Genomic DNA, 22,077 nt, shown 5'->3' with positions numbered 1-22,077 from the left:
AATTATGAAGTTGCCTGAAAAACGGCAGAAGGTAGTGGAACAAAATGGTGAATACGTTGTTCAATAAAGTTCTTGGTGAAAATGAAAAATGTCTTTTATTTTTACTTAAAAACCGAAGGAACTTTTTGGCCACCCCAGTATTTTCTGTTTCTATACATTTGCCTTTTCTAAACATTTCATGTAAATGGAATCACAGAGTAGGCAACCTTTGTGCATGACTTCTTCCATTTAGCATAATGTTGAGGTTCATTCATGTTTTAGCATGAATCACTACTTCATTCTTTTTAATCTCTAAATAGTATAAACAGTCCATGGTAGTGGGAACTGCAAAAATGACTATGCAAGCTAAAAGCAAGAAAAGCAATCTTAATAATCAACGGGGAAAATATAATCATTCAATGATCTTTAAAAAATGTCATCAAAACATTAAGGATGGGGTGGGATAGGGAGAGTGGGAGGGAGGGAGATGCAAGAGGGAAGACATATGGGAACATATGTATATGTATAACTGATTCACTTTGTTATAAAGCAGAAACTAACACACCATTGTAAAGCAATTATACCCCAATAAAGATGTTTAAAAAAATAAATAAATAAAATAAAATAAAAAACACTAAGGACTCTTACTCTTGGCTATAAATGTAAAGAGAAATGAAAAGATAGTAAAACTTATATTATTTAGTACCCTGTAAGTTAAAACACCAAAAATATTAAGAATTAAAGGGTTTTTTCTTGGGACTTCCCTGGTGGACCAGTGGGTAAGACTCCATGCTCCCAATGCAGGGGGCCCAGGTTCGATCCCTGGTTGGGAAACTAGATCCCACATGCATGCCACAACTAAGAGTCCACATGCCGCAACTAAGGGTCCGCATGCCGCAACTAAGACCTGGTGTAGACAAAATAAATAAATAAAAATTTTTAAAGGGGTTATTTCTTTGTAGAAAACTTATCAAAAGTAGTTTGAAAAGTGCTTGCTTTCTTTCTCTCACTGTATAACTTACTGTACAACACAGAGGGATACAGAGCAAGCATCTTCTCTATGTCTTGGTGACCTGTCACACTCCTTTCTAGGTTAGGATCAGTTTTCACATTATAGCCTTAGCACTTTCCATGTCTTGAAATCTCTCCAACAGCTCCTTCAATATGAAGATTTTTTGCTGGCATCACTTCCTCTGGATCGTCATCCTTTTCATCACAACCACTTTGCTCATTTACATCAGTAAGTTCTTCACTAAGTTCATCTGGCTGTACATTTAGAGTTTCTCGAATGGTGGCAGTGTCGACATTTCTGCTATCAGCCCTTTCTTCTATTATTCCATTTACGTTTGATACAAATTTCAGTGTTGTTACTTTTCATTTCTCTGCTGCACTTTCATCTTTCTTGGCCAATTCCCTCTTTCAGCTACCCATTTTTGTAAAATGTCACATGGATTTATCACTGGCAGACAAGGAGGCAACCCAACTGCATGCTTTGCTGTCTGTGTGTGAACTGAATAACAGGTGGGCAGTGAGCATGGACAGACTTTGAAAGACTGGTCACTCATCTTGATGTCCATTTGTTATTTATGTAATACAAAGAGCTAGCAGGAAAGTCTGAACTTTATGCAGTTACTCACAGTTAATATACCATGGTACCAGAAATCTGAACTGTGTTGTTAGGGACTGATGTTATTTAACTAAACCATGGTAACTGAAATTCATACATATCAGACTGATGCAAAGTGAGGACTACCTATGTTTTGGGTGGGTAGGACTTCTACCTTGCTTCTAACCAAAAGAATATGGCAAAGGTGATGGGATATCATTCCTGCAATTACGTTACATTATATGAAAAAGGTGAAATGATTTTTCAGATAAAAGTCAAGTCCCTAATCTTCCTTGTTACGAAGTCTACTTTATTTGAGATTAACCTAGCTACTTCAGCTTTCTTTTGTTTAGCATTTGCATGGTGTATCTTTATCCTTCCTTTTACTTTGAATCTATGTCTTTATATTTAAAGTGGGTTTCAGGACTTCCCTAGTGGTCCAGTGGGTAAAACTCCAAGCTCCCAATGCAGGGGGAGCCTGGGTTCGATCCCTAGTCAGGGAACTAGATCCTGCATGCATGCAGCAACTAAGGAGTCCACATGCCGCAACTAAAAAAAGATCCCGCATGCCACAACAAAGATCCTGAGTGCCGCAACTAAGACCCTGTGCAGCCAAAATTAATTAATTAGTTAGTTAAAGTGGGTTTCTTATAAACAGCATACATGTTATGTCTTTTTTTTTAAATCCGATCTGACAATCTCTTTTAGACCATTCACATTTAAAGTGATTACTGATATGGTGGGGTTAAAATCTATCTTGTTAGCTGTTTTCTATTTGTTCCGTTTGTTCTTCATTTCTTTTTTTCCTCTCTTTCTTCTTTCTCTAGGCCTTATTTAGTATTTTTTATGATTCCATTTTATCAGTTCTATTGCTATGCTTACTTAATGCTTGTTAGCTTGGTAGTGGGGAGGTGGGAGATGGGAGCAGTCTCTTCTGTTCCGGTCAATCATCAATATTAGATAGGTACTGTGGCCCCGGGTCTTGGGGTTGCGGCCTCCATAAGCATGTGATCCTCTTCCAAGCAAAATTCTGTGCCCAGAATTATGGTATTCCTTTCCTTCCCTAAGAGTAGAGCTTCTTTGTTTTTCCTGTTCTTTCTCAGCTGCAGTGGGTTTCTACCAGTTTTTGTTCCCCTTCTTCCTGCAGATTAAGACTTTTGTTCCTTTAGGAGATGAGGAGACATGTCTAGGCAGATTTTGGCAGTGGCTGTTGTTCTGCTATCCTAGCCAGCACATGGGGGACACTTTCTCAGGAGTCTCCCTGATCTTCCCTGTGAGCACCTGGTGGGGATCCTGAAGGAAAAGTCTGCAAGACAGAACCTTCTATACCTATGGCCCCCAACCTTTAGTAACTCATTAACAATTTAATATTATTGGCTTATATGACATTGGCAGTGTCTATCCCAGGTAAGCAAATGCTCACGTGCTATTTCTCCCTGCAGTGCCACCTGCATCTCTCCTGATTTGGGGTTAGGTGTAAGCCCGGAAACCTTAGTTTTCCATGGGGTTCAAGAAAAGTCATTAATTTGCAATCTGTCCAGCTTTTTTCTTGTTGTAAGGATGGGAACTCTACATTCCACATCTCTGAATTGAAACCAGAAGGCTGTTGATTAGTTTTTCAAGCATAGTTATATCTTGTATGCAGCCTTTTCCCACAAAGTCTAGATATTTGAAATATTAAAAGACTGTGTCAAGCAAAGTATAATGTACTAACAATTCGCTGAACATTTTGTTAATCCAACAGACTGGATATTCTTATAATGTTAATACCTAATCAAGGATTCTGATCAGTTTGAAATAACTAATATTCTTGCCTGGGTTGCAATAATTTCAATTAAAAAAAGAACTGGGCTTCCCTGGTGGCGCAGTGGTTGAGAGTCCACCTGCCGATGCAGGGGACACAGGTTCGTGCCCCGGTCCGGGAAGATCCCACATGCCGCGGAGCGGCTGGGCCCGTGAGCCATGGCCGCTGAGCCTGCGCGTCCGGAGCCTGTGCTCCGCAACGGGAGAGGCCACAACAGTGAGAGGCCCGCGTATCGCAAAAAAAAAAAAAAAAACTTATTGGGAATTCCCTGGTAGTTCAGTGGTTAGGACTTGGCACTTTCACTGCCGTGGCCCAGGTTCAGTCCCTGGTCGGGGAACTAAGATCCTGCAAACCGTGTGGCACGGCCAAATAAAAAATAAAAATAAAAATAAAATAAAAAGGGTCCTCCTGTCTCTCCTCATATCTACCACCACTTCCTCTCCCTAAATAATATATAATAACTCAATCAAACAGCATCAGTAGATAAGATTAAAAAATAGCTGATGTGGGGTTTGTTAATGCATAAACTTAACATTTCAAATGTGAACAACTGTTTATCATAATTACCTCATCTCATCCTTTAAGCAGATATTAAATGGCTTTGAGGAGATATTAAATGGCTTTTAAACAGATATTAAATGGCTTTAAAAGGTGTTGTGCCTCAACACCTAGCTTCCTTTCCCCCAGACTGCTGATAGGAATACTGGCTCTTTTGATCCTGACCATGCAGCTTTCCTCTTCCCTTCTGGACCATATCTAGGTATTGGACATACTGCATATCAGAATGGGCATTCGATTTGAGGAAGGACCTTCACACCAGTCCTGGGCTGATGTGCCCTCAGATCCACTTTCTGCCCTTTGCTGCTCTGCTACGTGTTGCAGGGGACGGGAAAAGAGGGGGGACTCCTGTAAACTACTTTTCCAGGCCCCCTTGCAAGTGGCTTCCAGTTAAATTAATCCAGTGGGTGGCACTGATAAGAGACTAGAGGGTGAGAGGAATGAAGTCAGGGTATCTCAGGCGACCTCACTCCCGGGCTCTGGTAACACCACCTTCTCCCTATGTCCGCCCCTGGGGTGACAGTGGCTTCCTGCTGTTCCTTATCTCTAGGTCGCTTCAATGCATGCTGGTTGGCTTCTCAGCTCTTCCAATGCCTTGGTTCACAGTTGTCTCCTACTGTACTACTTGCCTCTTTTTTCCTGAGTGGACTGGGATTGGGACTTCATCTGCCACATCAGAGCTTCACTCTTTACCAGATTTCCCCACAATGAATAAAAATCACTACTGCAAAGAAAAAAAAAATGTTGCCTGCCATTCCAATTCTGCAAGGATCAAGCCATTAGCCACTGCTGTCGCCCACCAGTTCATACATATTCTAGCTCCTCCATTACCTCTTAGGAGCAGTTCCTGAGAGCTATCTGAGAGGCTGTGTCTCAGGCTAAAGTCCCCGAATAAAACTTAACTCACAACTTTCACGTCGTGCATTTTTCTTTCAGGCAACACTACAGTATTACCATCTTGTCTGTGTCTCTCTCCAGTGCCATCATAAACACTCTGCACAACACTGCCATTGAAAAGAGACAATTCTCTCATTCATGTCACTGAAGAGAATCACTCTGGCCCATTCATAGCCTACTCTGTTAATGAATGCAATTGTTTCCTTCCCCAGTTCTCTCAACAGCAAAAATGTACAGTAGCCAACAGATTCCTAGACTAGAATAAGATCATCCACGGTAGGCTTGTTTTAAATGTGTGTCTATGTGTATATAAAAATGCATAACTGCATAAAAACACAGACACACACATGAAGTCCACAGTTCAAGAAAAATAAAACAAAAGGAGTCTGTATGGGGGGTTACCATGACAAAAAAGAAAGACCAAAACTCCTTCATGGAATTAAGGCTTCCACTTCCAGACAAGAAAGAGAAAGAGGGACTGGAATTATCTTCATGCCTGAAACAAAAACAAACATAAATACATGAAATAATGGTTTTCAAGACACTGGACATCAGGCAATGAAGAAAAGTGATCCCTGAGAGATGCGGGGAAATGAGGTAAGCCCTTGATTGCTCCAGCTTACTGCCTTAAGAGTGTTTCCAAGCCACAAAACAGGAAGGGGAAACAGAGACAAAGTCTAGCCAACTCCTGAAACTGACAAAGCTGGGATTCTGGATACAAAAGCAGCTAAAGTTCCCAGGACTGAGCACCAGAAAGGAGACCTAAACAGAGAAAGAATCCTGGAGATCCACAGGGGGTCTCTACCTCAGGTATTCAGAAGAGATCAACATATGCATATGAGCGGAAAGAATAACCTGAAAGGATTATGGATACAGGGTTTCTTTGGGGGGGGGAGTGATAAAAATGCCCTAAAATTGTGGTGAATAATTGATAGATCTACATAGGAAATCATTAAGAATATAGAGCTAAAACAATTCTGTAGAAGAATAAAATTGGAGGACTCACACTACCCAATTTTAAGATGTACTACAAAGCTGCAGCAAGCAAGACAGTATGGAACTGGCACAAAGCTAGACACAGGTATCAGTGGAACACAGGAGAAAGTCCAGAAAAACATCCATACAGATATGGGCAATTGAGGGAATTCCCTGGTAGTCCAGTGGTTAGAACTCTGCACTTTCACTACCAATGGCCCGGGTTCAATCCCTGGTCGGTGAACTAAGATCCTGCAAGCTGCGTGGCATGGCCCCCCCCTCAAAAAATATATATGTGTATTTCATATTACATATCCAACAAAAAACTTGATTCCAGAATATATAAAAAACTCTCAAAAATTCAAAGAAAACAATACAATTAGAAAATGGGCAAAAGACTTGAACAGTCACTTCACCAAAAAGAATATGTGAATGGCAAATAAGCAGATGAAAAGATGTTCAGCATCAGGGAAATGCAAATTAAAACCAGGATGAGATACCACTACACATTTATTAGAATGGCTAAAATTAAAAATACTAACAATACTAAGTGCTGAAGAGAATGTGGAGCAACTGGAACGCTTACACATTGCTAGTTGGAATGTACAGCTACTCCAGAAAACAGTTTGGCAGTTTCCTTATAAAGTTAAACATATGCTTACCCTATGACCCATCAATCCCACTCCTGGGTATTTACCATAGAAAAATGGAAACTTATATTCACACAAAAACCTGTATGCTAATATTTATAGTAGCTCTATTCATAATCACAAAAAAACTGGAAACAACCTAAATGTCCCTCAACTTACAAACAAATAAACTATGGTATATCCATAAAATGGAAGCAATAAAAATAAACTAATTATAGACACATGCAACAACATGGATAAATCTCAAAGGCCTTATGCTGAGTAAAAAAGCTAATCCCAGAAGGTTACATACTGAAAGATTCCATTTATGTTGACATTTGAAAAGACAAAACAAGAGTGATGGAGAACAGATCAGTGGTTGTCAGAGTAGGGTGGTAACATGGGTTTTTTAGGGTGAAGGAACTAATATTCACCTCAATTGTGGTGATGGTTATACATATCTATATATATTGTAAAATTCATAAAACTGTATGTCAAAAGTCAATATTACTTATGATAATTTTTAAAATAAAATTAATAAATCTAAAAAAGTAATGATTTTTAAAATAAAAGTGGGACTTCCCTGGTGGTCCAGTGATTAAGACTCCGCGCTTCCAGTGCAGGGGGCACGGGTTTGATTCCTGGTCAGGAAACTAAGATCCTACATGCTGTGAGGTGCGGCCAAAAAAAAAATAAAAAGTGTCTTGAAACCAAAGAACCCCCAGGAGCCCAAAAAGCTAACAGTCAATTGATAACACAGGAAAAAGTTAACATAATAGGCCTGATGTTGCTATTTCTAGGAGGCCCTGCTTGTATGACTGATCCGTGCAATAGCTCCTGGGAACTTGGCCTGTAAAATATCCCCTATGCTACTAATTGATAAGGTTGTTTTATGTGCCTGGAATGCTGAATATGGCCATACAAGCCTTGCTAGATAGTTTCTGCAAATGTAATTCATAGAGAACACCTGCTTTCTTCTGGGAATCAGAAATTTCAGTAACAGTACCTAATCAGTCCCCAATTAAAAAAAAAAAAAAACTCCGAGTCTTGAGCAAGCTTCCCTAGGCAGAAACACTGTGCAGGCACTGCTGTATTTAATTGCTGGAGGAAGCAGCTTGTTCTGTGAAACCCCACCCCTTTGGAAGCCCACATCTAGACTCTTCCAGACTCCACCCATTATGTCTTTTTCCCTTGCTGATCCTGCTGTGTATCCTTTTGCTGTAACAAACCATAGTGGTGACTACAAATGTCTCTAAATCCCATGAGTCTTTCTAGTAAATCACCAAATGTGTGGGTGATCATCAAATGCCCAAAACAGTTCCAAAATATAAGTGGTACTTTAAATCTTAACCCTTTCCTCAAACCTTTTTTTTGGATCTGTACTGCCTACTCTTTAGCCTCTCCTAGAATCCCAAGCAGTGCCATATCCACTGTAGTCTTGAACATCTGCATTAGGCCCTTGAAAGAGCCTCATATGTGACACCTGAGTTCCAAGTGGAACTCAGAGCCTGATGTAAATGTTACAATTAGGTTCAGCAGCAAATAACAAAGACCCATTTCTCTCTCACTTACAAGGAGTCCAAAAGTATGTAGTCCAAGCCTGGCATGGCAGCTCTATGCTATCAGAGACCTCAGCTCCATCTAACTGTACTGCCAGAAATGCCTTCCATTCCCAAGGTTACCTCTTGATCCAACATGGCTGCTGGAGATCTAGCCATAACATCCACATTCAAGATGACAGAAGTCATGGCAGAAGAAGGGCATGCTCCCTTCCTTTTAAGGACACTTTGCACTAACCCCAAACAACACTTCTTCTAGTCTTTAAGCCAGAACTTGGTCATATGACCATACCTAACTGCAAGAGAGGCCAGGAAATGCAGTGCTTTCATCACACAGAAATATGCTGAGCTAAAAATCAGGGTTCCATTAGAAAGATGAAAGGGAGAATGGATATTGGGAGGTAACTGGAGTCTCTGCTACACCTAGTTAGTTCTACACTCAACACAAAGTAATCTGTGAATCAACTGTTTTAATAACCTAAGATAATTTGAGGTCAACGTGTCTTTACCTAAAATGTGTTACAGAGGTAGATATGGAGAAGAGTGATAAGAAAAGATTTGTTGAGTATAAACCTAAACTGCTACTTCTTTCTTCTGCCTGCTCAAATATACCGTTGAGCCCCTCAGGAGGAAATGAACACATTCCTAGAAAGACACAAACCATCAAAAACTGACTCAAAAAGAAACAAAATCTGAATAGATCTATAACAAGGAGATTGAATCAATAATCAAAAACCTCCCCAAAAAGAAAAGCTCAGAACCACATGGCTTCACTGTTGAATTCTACCAAACATTTAAAGAAAAACTAACACCAATCCTTCTCAAACTTCCCAAAAGTTGAAAAAGAGTGAACATTTCCTGACTCTAGGAGGCCAGCATTACCCTGATACCAAAGCCAGACAAACACATGACAAGGACAGCTACAGACCAACAGTCCCTACGAATATAGATGCAAAAATCCTCAACAAAATACTAGCAAACAGAATTCAGCAGCATATTAAAAGAATTATACACCATGACCCAATGTAATTTATCCCAGGAATGCAAAGGTGGCTCAATATATGAAAGTCAATCAATGTAATATACCACATTAATAGAATGAAGGGAAAAACCCACATCATCACCTCAACTGATGCAGAAAAAGCATTTGACAAATCTAACACCTTTTCATTATAAAACACCCAATAAACTAGAAATAAAAAGGAATTTTCAATATGATAAAGGTCATATGTGAAAAAAACACATCTAACATCATACTCAATGATGAAAGACTGAAACCTTTTCCCCTAAAATCAAGAACAAGACAAAGATGCCTGCTTTCACCACTTCTATTCAACATAGTACTGGATGTTCTAACCAGAGCAATTAGGCGAGAAAGGGAAATAAAAGGCATCCAAATTGGAAAGGAAGAAGTAAAACTATCTCCATTGGCAGATGACATGACCTTACACACATAAAACCCTAAAGAATAGACACACACACACACACACACTGTTAGAGGTAATAAACAAATTCAACAAAGCTGCAGGATATAAAATCAATACCAAAAAAAAATCGTCACACTTCTATATATTAGTAATGAACAATCCAAAAAGGAAATTAAGAAAATAACACCATATACAAAAATTAACTAAAAACAGATCAAAGATCTAAATTTAAAAGCTAAAACAGGGACTTCCCTGGCTGTCCAGTGGTTAGGGCTCTCACTGTCAGGGCCAGGTTTGATCCCTGGTCGGGGAACTAAGATCTTGTAAGCTGCGTGGTATGGCCAAAATAAATAAATAAAAGCTAAAACTATAAAACTCTTGGAAGAAAATATAGGAGGAAAGCTTCATGGCACTGGATTTTGCAATGAATATACCAAAAGCACAAGGAACAAAAGAAAGAATAGATAAACTGAACTTCATCAAAATTAAAACTTTTGCACATCAAAGGACACTATCACAGAGTGAAAAGGTAACCCAATGGATAGGAGAAAATATTTACAAATCATATATCTGATAAGAGAATAATATACAGAATATGTAGAGAACTACAACTCAACAACAAAAAATAATCAAATTTTTAAAATAGACAGAGGCTTGAATGAACATTTCTCCAAAGAAGATATACAAATGGCCAACGAGCACACGAAAAGATGCTCAACATTATTAGTCCTTAGGGAAGCATCAATCAAACCCATAATAAACTACCACTTCACAACTACTAGGGTGACTATTAAAAAAAACAGAAAATAAGTAGGAAAGGATGTGGCGATATTGGAACCCTTGTGCATTGTGGTGGGAATGTAAAATACTGCAGCCACTTTGGAAAACAGTTCAGTGGTTCCTCAAAAATTTAAACACAGACTTACCCTACGACCCAGGAATTCCATTTCTAGGTATATACTCAAAAGAACTGAAAATAGAAACTCAAACAGACACTTGTATGCAAATGTTCATAGCAGTATTATACCACCAATAGCCAAAAGGTGGAAACAACCCAAGTGTCCCTGAACTGATGGATGGATACACAAAATGTAGCGTATATATACAATGGGATACTATTCAGCCACAGAAAGGAATGAAGTTCATGTACCTGCTACAACATGGATGAACCTTGAAAATATTATTTTAACTGAAACAGATAAAATATTGTATGAATACACTTATATGAAATCTCTAGAATAGGCAAATTCATAGAGACAGAAAGTAGATTAAAGGTTATCAGGGGCTAGGGTGAGGGAGGAATGGGGCATTATTATTCAATGAGTACAAGGTTTCTATTTGGGGTGATGAAAAAATTTTGGAAATAGTGGTGATGGTCACACAATTTTATGAATGTTATTAATGCTAGTGAATTATACAGTTAAAATAATTTAAATGACATTTTATGTTATATATATTTTACCACAATAAAAAAAGAAAGAAAAACCCACCATGTGGCTTATTAGCTAAATATACAATTTTCTGCAAACACATACTCACCTATCCCTTCATTCTCCTTTCTTAAACAGTTCGCTGTGATTCAAGCAGATGTTTTCACAAAGGTTTCCTTCTCAGAAACTTCACTCTCAGTGTAAATCCGGGGCACAACAACTTGAAAGAAGGACCTTTAATGCTAAGCAGTATTACAGCATCTCATTTTTTGTTAGACAAAGTAGAATCCATTAAACAAATATTCCCATAGCACCTACTATGGGTTAGGCACTGTTCTAGGGGCAGAGACAGAGCAAACAAGAGACATTCCTGCCTGCACCAGGCTTCTTTCTCAGGTATTGTGTTTTGGAAAATCTCTCCAGGAGACTATGATATGCCTGTGACAACTAGCACAGTAAGAGCAGAGAGACCCGAGCGCTTGACAGACCCAGTTCTACCCGCTTCCCCACCTCTGTGATAGTGATGTCTAGAGATGAGAAAACTTTTAAGGAACTGCTCCCACCTGAGAAGGCCTAGTGCAGCCACTCTGATCATCACTTGACTACATTCCTCCATAACACTGGGAGACTTCTGTCATACTGTCTTAGTTCGGGCTGCTATAACAAAGTACCATAGACTGTGCAGCCTATAAACCAGAGAAATTTATTCCTCCCAGTTCTGGAGGCTGAAGTCCAAGATCAGGGTACCAGTATGTTCGGGTTCTGGTGAGAGTCCTCTTCTGGGTTGTACACTGGCGACTTCTCGTTGTATCCTCACATGGCGGAGAGTTCTCTGGGGCCTCTTTTTAAGGGCACTAATCCCATTCATGAGGGCTCCACTTTCATGACCTAATTACTTCCCAAAGGCCAAATGTCCCAATACCATCATCACCCTGGGAGTTAGGACTTCAACATATGATTTTTGAGAGGCCACAAATGTTCAGTCCATAACACATATCAATGGAGTAACACCTGGAATGTGGCCTTTGGGGTACAAATGAGCAGGTATCTTGGCTTTACTTGGATTCAAGGGCCCCAGACAGATCTAGCATAGGAAAATTGATTCTTCCAAACTGGCCAGCCTCACCCCTTGCAGCTGTACACTGGAGTTTGGAGACAAAGTCCCAGCTAATAATAAAGGGTCACTTTGCTTTGTTTTATACTCTGGGCATGGATTTCCCTCAAAGACCTCCTGGAACCAGGTAATCAGGGCACGATTCAGGTTCTGCTCTATCCTGGCTAAACACATCCTCAACCTATTGATCTCATCCTTTAATAGATCCCCATTTACCAATCTCAAACATGTGACTCTAAACAAATGAGGTACTAAGCCTAACTTCCAATTTCTTCATCTCGCAGAATAGGGCCAATAATACGGTCTTCATACATTTGATGTGAAGGTTAAATGGCTTAAAGTATGCAAAATACTTAATATGGTGCTTGACTATTATAGCAGGTGCTCAATAAACAGCTGCTATTCTTTTCCTTCATTTATTTAATTACAAGCAACATAGTGAACATATTTAAGGGGTGAAAACTTAAATATTCTATAGCAGTGAGTTTCAAACTTCAGTATTTAAAAGAAGAAAACCTTGGTAGTGTATTGAATCACAGATTTCTGGGCCCCACTGAGACATTCTCAGTCAGTCTGGGGCCAGACATGCTATTTTTAACAAGCTCCCAGGCAATGCTGATAGGTCTATTGAAACAACTTCATAAACTGGAGATGAATGCCCTCTTCAAACTGGATCACTTAAAATACAAAATTTAGTTTATCAACAGCTGACAACAACAAGAAATATGCATGCAAATCCTACTACTTCTCTTTTCTGGATTATGTATTACAAAGTACTCATCAAATACTTCAGAGATTGGCTAGCTGCTTTCCAAACCTGTTCCTCTTACTCCAACTAGACGATATTTCCCTGCCTCCCTTCCAGTTAGATGTGGCCTCGTGACCAAATTCTGTCCAACAGAAGCTGCGAAGCAATGTGCAACACTTCCAGGCTTAGTGTCTAAGCCTTCCCCATATGATCTTCTTTTTCTTGCCTCATTCGTTGGCTGGAGGGAGAGGATTCCAAAGCCCCAAGGGATGGGGAAGCCACAAGATGGAAGACACCTGGTCCCTGAATCACCACATGGAGAGCCACCTGCCAGACCCTTGCACTGGCCCATTACATGAGTAAAAAATGAACTTTTCTCTGGTTAGGCCGGAAATTTGGGGTTGGTCTATTATAACAGCTAGCATTACCCTAATACAAATATCCACATTGATTAAAAGAGAGGGATCATGGGCTTCCCTGGTGGCGCAGTGGTTGAGAGTCCACCTGCCGATGCAGGGGACACGGGTTCGTGCCCCGGTCTGGGAAGATCCCACATGCCGCGGAGCGGCTGGGCCCCGTGAGCCATGGCCGCTGAGCCTGAGTGTCCGGAGCCTGTGCTCCGCAACGGGAGAGGCCACAACAGTGAGAGGCCCGCGTACCGCAAAAAAAAAAAAAGAGAGGGAGCATGATTTAACCAAAAGAGAAAAGTCTCCTAATATATACTCTCTTCTAAGTGGAACAGAGGCAGTTTTTCAAAAAACATGTGAACCTAAAAATCAAACCAAAAAACTGAAATGAAAAAGAAGTTACTGATTCTTAAGTCATGTAAGCCTAACATCACCTCATGCAACCTAAGGTCAGTGTTACACAGTGTCAGAAAGAGTTTAATGAGAGTAACAGGTGGGTTGTAGACAGCCTCACCTGTACAACATTTTAGACAGAACAGTTAACAAAGTTACCAGCTAAGAAGTTACAGGGAGGTTAACATCTCTCCCAATCTTCTATTTTAATGAAAATTTCAAAACAGACAAAAAGTTGACAGAATATAAAGCACACCTTTTCATCCACCACCTAGATTTAACAATTGCTAGTATTTTGCCATATTTTTCCTCTATGTATGTGGTGAATTTTTTTCGACTGAACTTTTTGAAAGTTGCATACATTAGGACTCATACACTTCACCCCTAAATACTTCAGCCTACATCTCCAAATAAGTACATTCTCCTATGTAAATAACCTTAATTATCACACCTAAGAAAATAACAGTAATTTCCTAATCATCTAATACCAAGTCCACATTCAAATATCCCCAACTGTCCCCAAAACATTTTTATAGCTCATTTTCATAAACCAGGAGCCAATCAACTGTCCTGTGCTACATTTGGTTATGTCTCTTTGGTCTCCATTAACTCAGAACACTGTCTTAGTCTGCTCAGGCTGCTAGAACAAAATACCACAGACTGGATGGCTTAAACAGTATTTCTCACAGCTCTGGAGGCTAAGAAGTCCAAGATCAAGGTGCTGGCAGATTCGGTGTCTGGTTAGGATGCTCTTCCTGGCTTGTGGGTTGCTGCCTTCTTGCGGTATCCTCACGTGGCAGAAGAGAGAGGGCACTGATCCCATCATGGAGAGTCCACCCTCATGACCCCATCTAAACCTAATCTCCTCCCAAAGGCCCCACTTTCAAAGACCATCACATTGGCGATTGGGACTTCAACATATGAATTTTGAGAGGACACAGTTCAGTCACTTATCTTGCCTTTCTGTTTCCCTTGACATAGACTTTTTGAAGAAACCAGGACCAACTGTCTTGTAGACTGTCCCATATTTTGGATATGCCCGTTTTCACATGGTATTTTATAACTTATTTCTCTATCCCCTATATTTCCTATAAACTGGAATATGTGCCTAAACCTCGATTAGATTCAGATGAAACATTCTGAGGACGAATACTACATAGGTAAAGCTGCATGCTTCCTCTTGCAACACATCAGGAGGCATATAATACCAGATAGTTCCACAAGGACCAAGGATAAATTTGATGACTTGAGTATAAGATGGTGACTGCCAGACCTCTCCACTGTAAAGGTACCTTCTTTCCTTTGTGATAGGTAAGTAATCTGTGGGGTGATACTCAGCACCATGCAAGTACCATGTTCCCCAACAACCTCTCACCTATGGCTCTGGAATTCACTGAAAATCCTTGTCTAAATCAACTGTCCTTGGGAGCTGTGAAATGGTGATTTCTAATTACATCATTCCAAAAAGGTTCTAAGAAATGCTTTCAGGAAATGTCATTTTTCTAATTTTAAGACACATTTTACTTCCATTTCTAACTTTTAAATAACTAATGTTATCGAACCACACAACTTATAATCTATTTCTAATGCATTTTTGCTACAAAAAAAGGTGTTTGCTTTATTTTTTTAATTTTTATTTTATATTGGAGTATAGTTGATTAACAATGTTGTGTTAGTTTTGGGTGTACAGCAAAGTGATTCAGTTATACATATACATGTATCTATTCTTCGTTTGCTTTATTTTTAAATGTTTCAATTGCAAAAGTAATGTGTCAGTGTTATAGAAATTTCAGGCCATTCAGAAGAGTACAAAAGGAAAAGTAACATCTCCCCTCTCTCCCTCCCAACAACAGGTCCCACTGTCAAAGGATAACCACTGCTAAGTTTGTGCATCCTTCCAGAGCACACATATCATATATAAATGTATATGCATCATGTTTATGTATATACATCATATGACTTTCAAAAAAATAAATGAGATACTATACATACTGCTCTGTGCCTTGTTTTTTCCCACAAAACTATGTGTGGGCAGCTGCCCTAAAAGGACATCTCAAAACACCTCTTTTTCCCAGCTGCATAGTATTCCTTAGTGGGAATGTGCTGTAGTTTAACCAGTTCCTTCTTAATGAGTATTGCAACTTGTTTCGCTGCAACAAATATTGCCATCTATATAAGGTAACATGCTAGTGCATGTACTTCTGAAAAATAAAGTCCAAGAATGAAGACTGCTGGATAAAAGAGTAGAATAGCTACCCTGTAAATTTTTTTCTAAGTATTAACAAATAGCCCACCAAAAATTACAATTCTCATCACTCCCACTAACTGTATCCTAATGCACTTTAAAATTACAGCAGGTCTCTGCTCAAGTAGCAATGCTGGCCAAAGAATCACAAATCTAAGTTGAAAATGAGAACTAATATTTACCAAGTCAGTACCAGACACTGCACTTGACCTTTACAATATCACAATAATACAAAAATTCTGTGAGGTGAGTGGCATTGTCTCCATTTTTGAAAAGAGGAATCTAAGGCTCAGAGAGCTTGCCCAGTGTTACACAGCTTTATAAGTAACAGGGCCAACATTTGAACCCAGGGGATCTGGTACCCAACGGAGACTATACAGAGCTTCCCCAAACTAGGGCCAAAGTGAAGGGCTCTTAAAAATAAATAAATAAATAAGGGCTCCGGATTAACCAGGAAGAGGGTGGTTCTGAAATGTTTGCTCACAGGCTCAAATGTTAATTTCATGCTACTGCAAAAAGCCATATTTCCTCTTTCAGACTTTGGCTTTGAACCCACCCTCAGCCTGTGCTTAGGAATTCAGCTTCAACAAAACAACGAGCCCACCGTCCACAGAACCTGGAGGGGCTGACCAACATGTACTTGGAAAGTTGACAGGCGTGGAGGAGGGGGAAGCCAGAAGCAGGCGGTGGGCTAGCATGGCAAAGTTAGATATTCTGGACCCGTATCAGTTGTCACAAAAACATTACGGGGGAAGTGGAACCACTGTACACATGAGAGAGAACCACAATTAACTGACACAGTCTGTTTATGACACCTTTCCCTGCCTCAAACACTCACTGTTTCTGCTGCACAGACATGCGGGGCTTGGTAACTTCAGGATGGCACTTAATCACGTACCGAGCCAGACAGCTGGGAGCTCCCTGCCCTGACAAAACAGGTTAGACTGGTGCCAGGCAAGCACCTTACCCACTGCCCTGCAGCTCCCATTGCAGGGTCTGGGGGCTGCCTTCAACGTCCCTGGAGAGTCTAGTCTTTGGTCACCTTCCCTTGTAGCTGCCTGGACCAGTGGCCAGGGAGGAGGAGTGCTTCTAACTGTCCCTTGGTGAGTAGGGGAATTCCTTTCAATTTAAATGCTAAGCATTCACAGCGTGTCTCTTCTTGTCCTTGGGTCCTTTGGGATCTATCTGTACACACCGCTCCTAAAGTAACATCAACTCTTTTGGGGGGATAGTGGGATAAAAGGAGCGAGGAAGAGGAGGGAAAATCTCTCCCCCTTTCCCTGTCTTGTCTCCCTTCCAAACACAGGGTTCCAAAAGTTTCATGGGTAGTCAACAATTGAAAGATCATAGAAAATTGATAACAATGTGATTTGAATAGGGAGAAGCGGGCATCAAACTGGGTGATTTGAGGAGCATCTTAAAATGCCACAACAATGCCACAGAATGGAGGCATGGACATGCTATTAGGTGATTCCACTTCCAAAGTTAAAAAGAAAGCACAAAAGGGTATAAAGTGATGTCTCCCTCCCACCCCATGTCCCACCCACCTAGTTCCTCCCCCACAAGGAAACCAATGGTACTAGTCTATTGCATGTCCTTCCAGAGATATTTTACAACTACACCAGCAAATACATATATTATCACATTTTAATATATTACTATATATTAATACATTGTATCATATATGTATATATCACAACTTATTTTAAATATTAAAGCCTTCCCTCTCAAAGTACCACTTAAATATTTTTAAAGTGGCAGGAATTAGATTTTTTAAATTTCAAAGTAAAGAATTGAAATTCGCAGCTGAACTCTTTTCATTCATGAAAACTTACCAACATTTAAAAGTTAAATTGGTCACCTCCATAAATTAAGTTGGGCACCCAGCACACAGCAGATACTTAACAAATGTTTCCTTAGATCTTTTTGTCCTTTATTACTCAGAGGCAACAGGACAGTTACTCATTTCCTCTATTGATATCAAGAAATGAAATCTGATTTCTTACTATTAAGAAAGAGAAGTCCTGAAATTTGTACTGCATTCACATAAGTATTCAAAGATTTTCATACCGAATTTTAATCAGAATCCCTATCCCAATAGTCTAAGTATACATTGGCTAGTTAGCTTATCAAATGACATTAGAATTCAGAATTGGGGGCGGGGGAGACTTGAAACAGTAGACTAAATATCCCTGAGAAAAAGAGAAATATTTTCTCTCAATTATAGGCAACCCACACCAAAATATTAATATTTGGCAGAACCTAGGACATCTCACATTGACAAACAAATTTCTTAATGCATTTCAAAGTAAGATTAAAAAACCCAAAGACACAGAACAAAATTACAGAGAATGCTATGAGAGGATGTTGCCTTTTCTGAACATCATCAATTAAACTAGATTTCCGCAAGACAAAATGAAACAGTACACTGGTAGCACAATCCCAATGACTAAAAGATTGAGATGAGTTTAAAAAGTACATATCCACAAAGGAAAATTCCACTGTTGTTTTCAAGCCTTAAGATAAAGGTGACTGAGCTGCTAAGAACATGGAGTACTCCTCAGAAAATCCATTTTTAAATCCCATTTTCATGCACTTGAGCATGTATTTATGAGCCTGTCAAATCTACCTCCTAAAAGTATTTCACACTGTACTTTAATGAATTGGATCTAAGGGCTATAAAATAAAAATATTTTCATGGCTATCTATATACATATAAAGGCAACGTTCATTTGCACTATGGCAGAGTCAATCGCCTGAAATGACAACATGCTTCAACTCCCCACTCTGCTACCTGCTCAGGAAATCTTCGAGCTTACCTGCAGCCTGGGCATCAGTCGTCACCGACTGACACAAACCACAAAGCTAAAGAATGGCCAGGTTTGTGTTCACACCTATAATTTGCAATAACCAAACTCAGTTTTAGATCTGGTCCTGTTTCAACTCAAGTCCTGTTTAGGCCACTACCTCTTTAAAACTAGAGGGCTCCCTGACAGCACTTCATAACCTTGGTGGCCATGAGCCTGGGCTGTCAACAGTCAAGAACCATGAGAAGCAAGGCCCAGGGCCAAGGGTAATTGTCACATTAAAGATTAAGGTGTCTGCTTTCCATTCTCTATCAGGGAACCCTGAATGGAAATTGAGTGGAGAGATCCCTCCAGTATAAGTGATGAAGTCAAATGTTCCCTACTGAGAACAGTCGTGAAGTGGGCTCATCTATTTCACATGAGGATGCCAACCCGGGCCTTAATTCCACTGAATTAAATTCAAAAAGAGAATACTTGGTTCCAGTTTGGAGTCATGTCATGGTGGGTGGGGGTGGGGGCGGAGTGGGGGCATGGCGGGGGGAAGAGGGATGATTCAGATTGTGGCTGACATCCATGTAGTAATGGAAGATTTGTGCTGACCACTGTGCATGTAAAACACCGTGTGCCATTAAATCCAGAAAAGGATGGTGGCATTAGCCCACCTTTCACAACAAAAGAAGGCTGACTCCAGAATTAAAACCACTACTCTTCCTCTTCATACACCCTTAAATGTATCTTCGAAGTCGTGTCCTTCTTACAATCTGAGGAATAGGAAAGCTCCTCTTAGCTTAGAGAAGGCAAGTAACTGGGTAAAACTTCCCACCTGGACATAAGAGTGGGAGGCGTGCCCATCTCCCCGACTAGGCCCGCCATGGCGGTGCACCACTCTTAAGTCCTGGACCACGCTCACCTTTCACAGTGCTTCAAGCTTCGACTTTATTCACAAGAGATCCGGGAACACAGATGTCAGAAGTGGGCGCCCACCCAGGTTGACCATGGACGCGGCGGCATCCACCAAGCCCCGTCAGCCGCTACCCAAGCCGAGGAACGCTCAGCCCTCGCCCCACCCTCACGGTGGCCTGCTTCCTGGGGCGGTGCGGTTCCTGGGAGGTCACCCACCTCCCGCCACCGCACACACCCCGTGGAGCTGAACTGGGGTGGGGGCGCGAGAGGGGGCGAAGCTGAGACAGAACCGATCGGACAGAACCAGGCCACCCCGGTGCCTTTCATTTTCCCGGTTCCCCTTGAAGAAACGTCGAAATGGAGTGGAATTCTTTTTCATGGTAATAGGGAGCCCGAAAATGCAGACAGTTGACCTTGGGAACCAAGACCGTCGCAGCGGGAAACGGAAAAGAAACGAAACACGTCGGCAAGTGAAGGGGGAGCACAAGGCGGCGACGCGGGGCGGGGGGGAGCGCAGCAGCCCGGGCGGCCGAGGGTAGTCGGGGACGGTGGGCGCGGGTGCGGGGTGCTCACCGTAGATCATGGCCAGCCCGGTCTCGTGCAGGAAGCGCACCCGGCGGTGCTTGAAGAGCCAGATGGTGAGGATGGTGAGCGTGAGCAGCAGGATGAAGGTGAGCAGGCTCACGCTGTCCTGCCGGTGGCTCTCCTCCGCCTCCTTCTCCGTGGCGAGCTCCTCCATAGCGCTGCTGTCCTCGGCCGCCGCCCCAGAGGAGGAGGCCGAGGCCGCCGCGCGCAGCCCCCGACCCAGCAGCAGCGGGAGCAGCGGCAGCAGCAGCAGCCGCGGTGGCAGCGCCCGAACCACCCGCTCCGGGCCGAGGCGTGCCGCGTCACCAAGCTCCATGGCCCCAGCGCCGCCCGCGCGCCTCCTGCGCGCTGGGACAGGCAGCCCGCGCCGTCGGCGGCTTCCCGTGGCGCCGCCGACCTGCCCGAGCGGCCACTGAAGCCGCAGCTCCTCCTCCCGCTCGCGCCGGGGCCGGGGCCGCGCCGGGAGCCGCGCTGGGGGAGGGGCGCGCGCAGTGCGCAGGATCCCCAAGCACCGCCCCCCGCCCGCGCACCTGTCCGGCCCCCGGCCGCGTCGCGCGCCCGCCCCGCCGCCTCCCCACCGGGGTCGCCTGTCGCCCTCCAGCCTGCGGGCGGGACCGCTGGCCCCTCGCCTTCTGCGCTCCTCGCCCGGTCCCAGCGTACCTGGCCAGGCCGTCTGGGCTCGCGGGGCCACTTCCTGGGCACTCGCCGCCGCGCTTCGTAAACGGGACGCCAGAGGTCGCCAGTGCCTGGCAGGAGCATCCTCTTGGATGTGCGGTCTCGAGTCCTGTGTCTGGGACCACTCGAAGTATCTGATCTCCGGCCAGTGTGTAGCCGCCCTGGGCCCAGTAAAGTGGGGACTCTGGAGAAGCCGAGGAGCCTCGAAGCCACGTTACCCCCTACACCTCTCTTCCCACGTCTCTCAGAGTGCCTTCCAGCATTCCGGGCTTCCCAGAATCCGCCAGGCTTCATTCAAACCTCGGCTTTAGCCTGACCCAAAGTGAGGACCGATAAGGGATTGAAATGAGGGAAGAGCGTTAAAATAGCACCTTTACCACTTGGCAAGTAGACTGACTTCTTATTCTGGACTTTGTAACTAACCCTCAGGGGGAAGCGGGTTGAACCAGAAGGAACTGGACACTTGCCATTCCAGGTAGATGAGCAGCAGGTGGTTGGGGAGGGGCAATTACCCTAGTGGCCCTTTTATGTTGACCTGTTGGTAGCCCAGGCAGTTTTTGGTGATTCTGAAGACCGGGCCCAGGTCTGGAAAAAAAATCGTAAAGTGGACTCTAAATGATAAAGCCTCTTGGAACAAATCCTCAGGAACAAGAATTTTCAATCTACCTTGTTCCTCTGGTCAAGGAAGAAAAGAGAGATTGAGTTAATCACTGAATTCCCAGCGCCTAGCACTGTGCTCATAAGCGTTTACTGAACCACTCTGAAATCCGTACCAACTGTCCAAGTTTTGTCTCCCAGAGGAGTCTGCATTTTTAAGAGGATTCATTGAAGAGAGCAATGCTTAACTAAAAGGAGTAGTAATAGGGTAGAGATGGTATTAGGTAAGAAAGATATGTGGAGCACTGCAGACTTCCTGGTTCCCCTCTAGGTGAGCACGCTGCCAAGGCTGCCCAGTACCTTCTTTGCAGCAGGGAAATCTCTTCATCTAGATTTTAGCTAGCATCTCTCCCTGTTCTTCCAGACTGTCACACAGCCCCTACAAAATCAATATACCTTGAAGTTCCATGCAGCTTCCCAATGAAACTGCAAACACCAAAAATGTGGATAGTCACAGAGAAAGTTAACCAATGGGAAAACTTGATCTAAGTTCTGGAGACTCACTAAAAGCCATGTTTGCTGAAAATCTAATTTCTGGAGAGTCATTAAAAGCCATGTTCACTGAGCATAATATTTAATATCACAGCCTCTTAGATTCCCAAAAGTCAAGGGAAAAGCTTCTCGCTATAGGTAACACTGAGGACAACTCAAGAGCTACCTTAAAAGTACAGATTTCTGG

The 22,077-nt window shown here is 42.3% G+C and overlaps 1 protein-coding gene across 1 annotated transcript in view; it reads right to left on the bottom strand.

Moving 5' to 3' along the window:
* The window catches only part of SLC9A7 (solute carrier family 9 member A7), a 145,945-nt gene extending 125,414 nt beyond the window's left edge, over positions 1-20,531 (bottom strand). The window contains exon 1 of the mRNA XM_089904934.1: positions 20,055-20,531. Within this exon, the coding sequence (XP_089761060.1) occupies positions 20,055-20,382 (328 nt within the window). The 5' untranslated portion in view covers positions 20,383-20,531. The remainder of the gene's footprint in view (positions 1-20,054) is intronic.
* Positions 20,532-22,077: the final 1,546 nt, after the last annotated feature.

Source organism: Delphinapterus leucas, chromosome X (assembly GCF_059928025.1).
Source record: "Delphinapterus leucas isolate spDelLeu-1000000601 "Yukka" chromosome X, BTC_Dleu_Yukka2, whole genome shotgun sequence".
NCBI classification, from domain to species: domain Eukaryota; kingdom Metazoa; phylum Chordata; class Mammalia; order Artiodactyla; family Monodontidae; genus Delphinapterus; species Delphinapterus leucas.
Note: the sequence above shows the minus strand (reverse complement) of the source record. Positions and strands in the feature narration are given on the sequence as shown.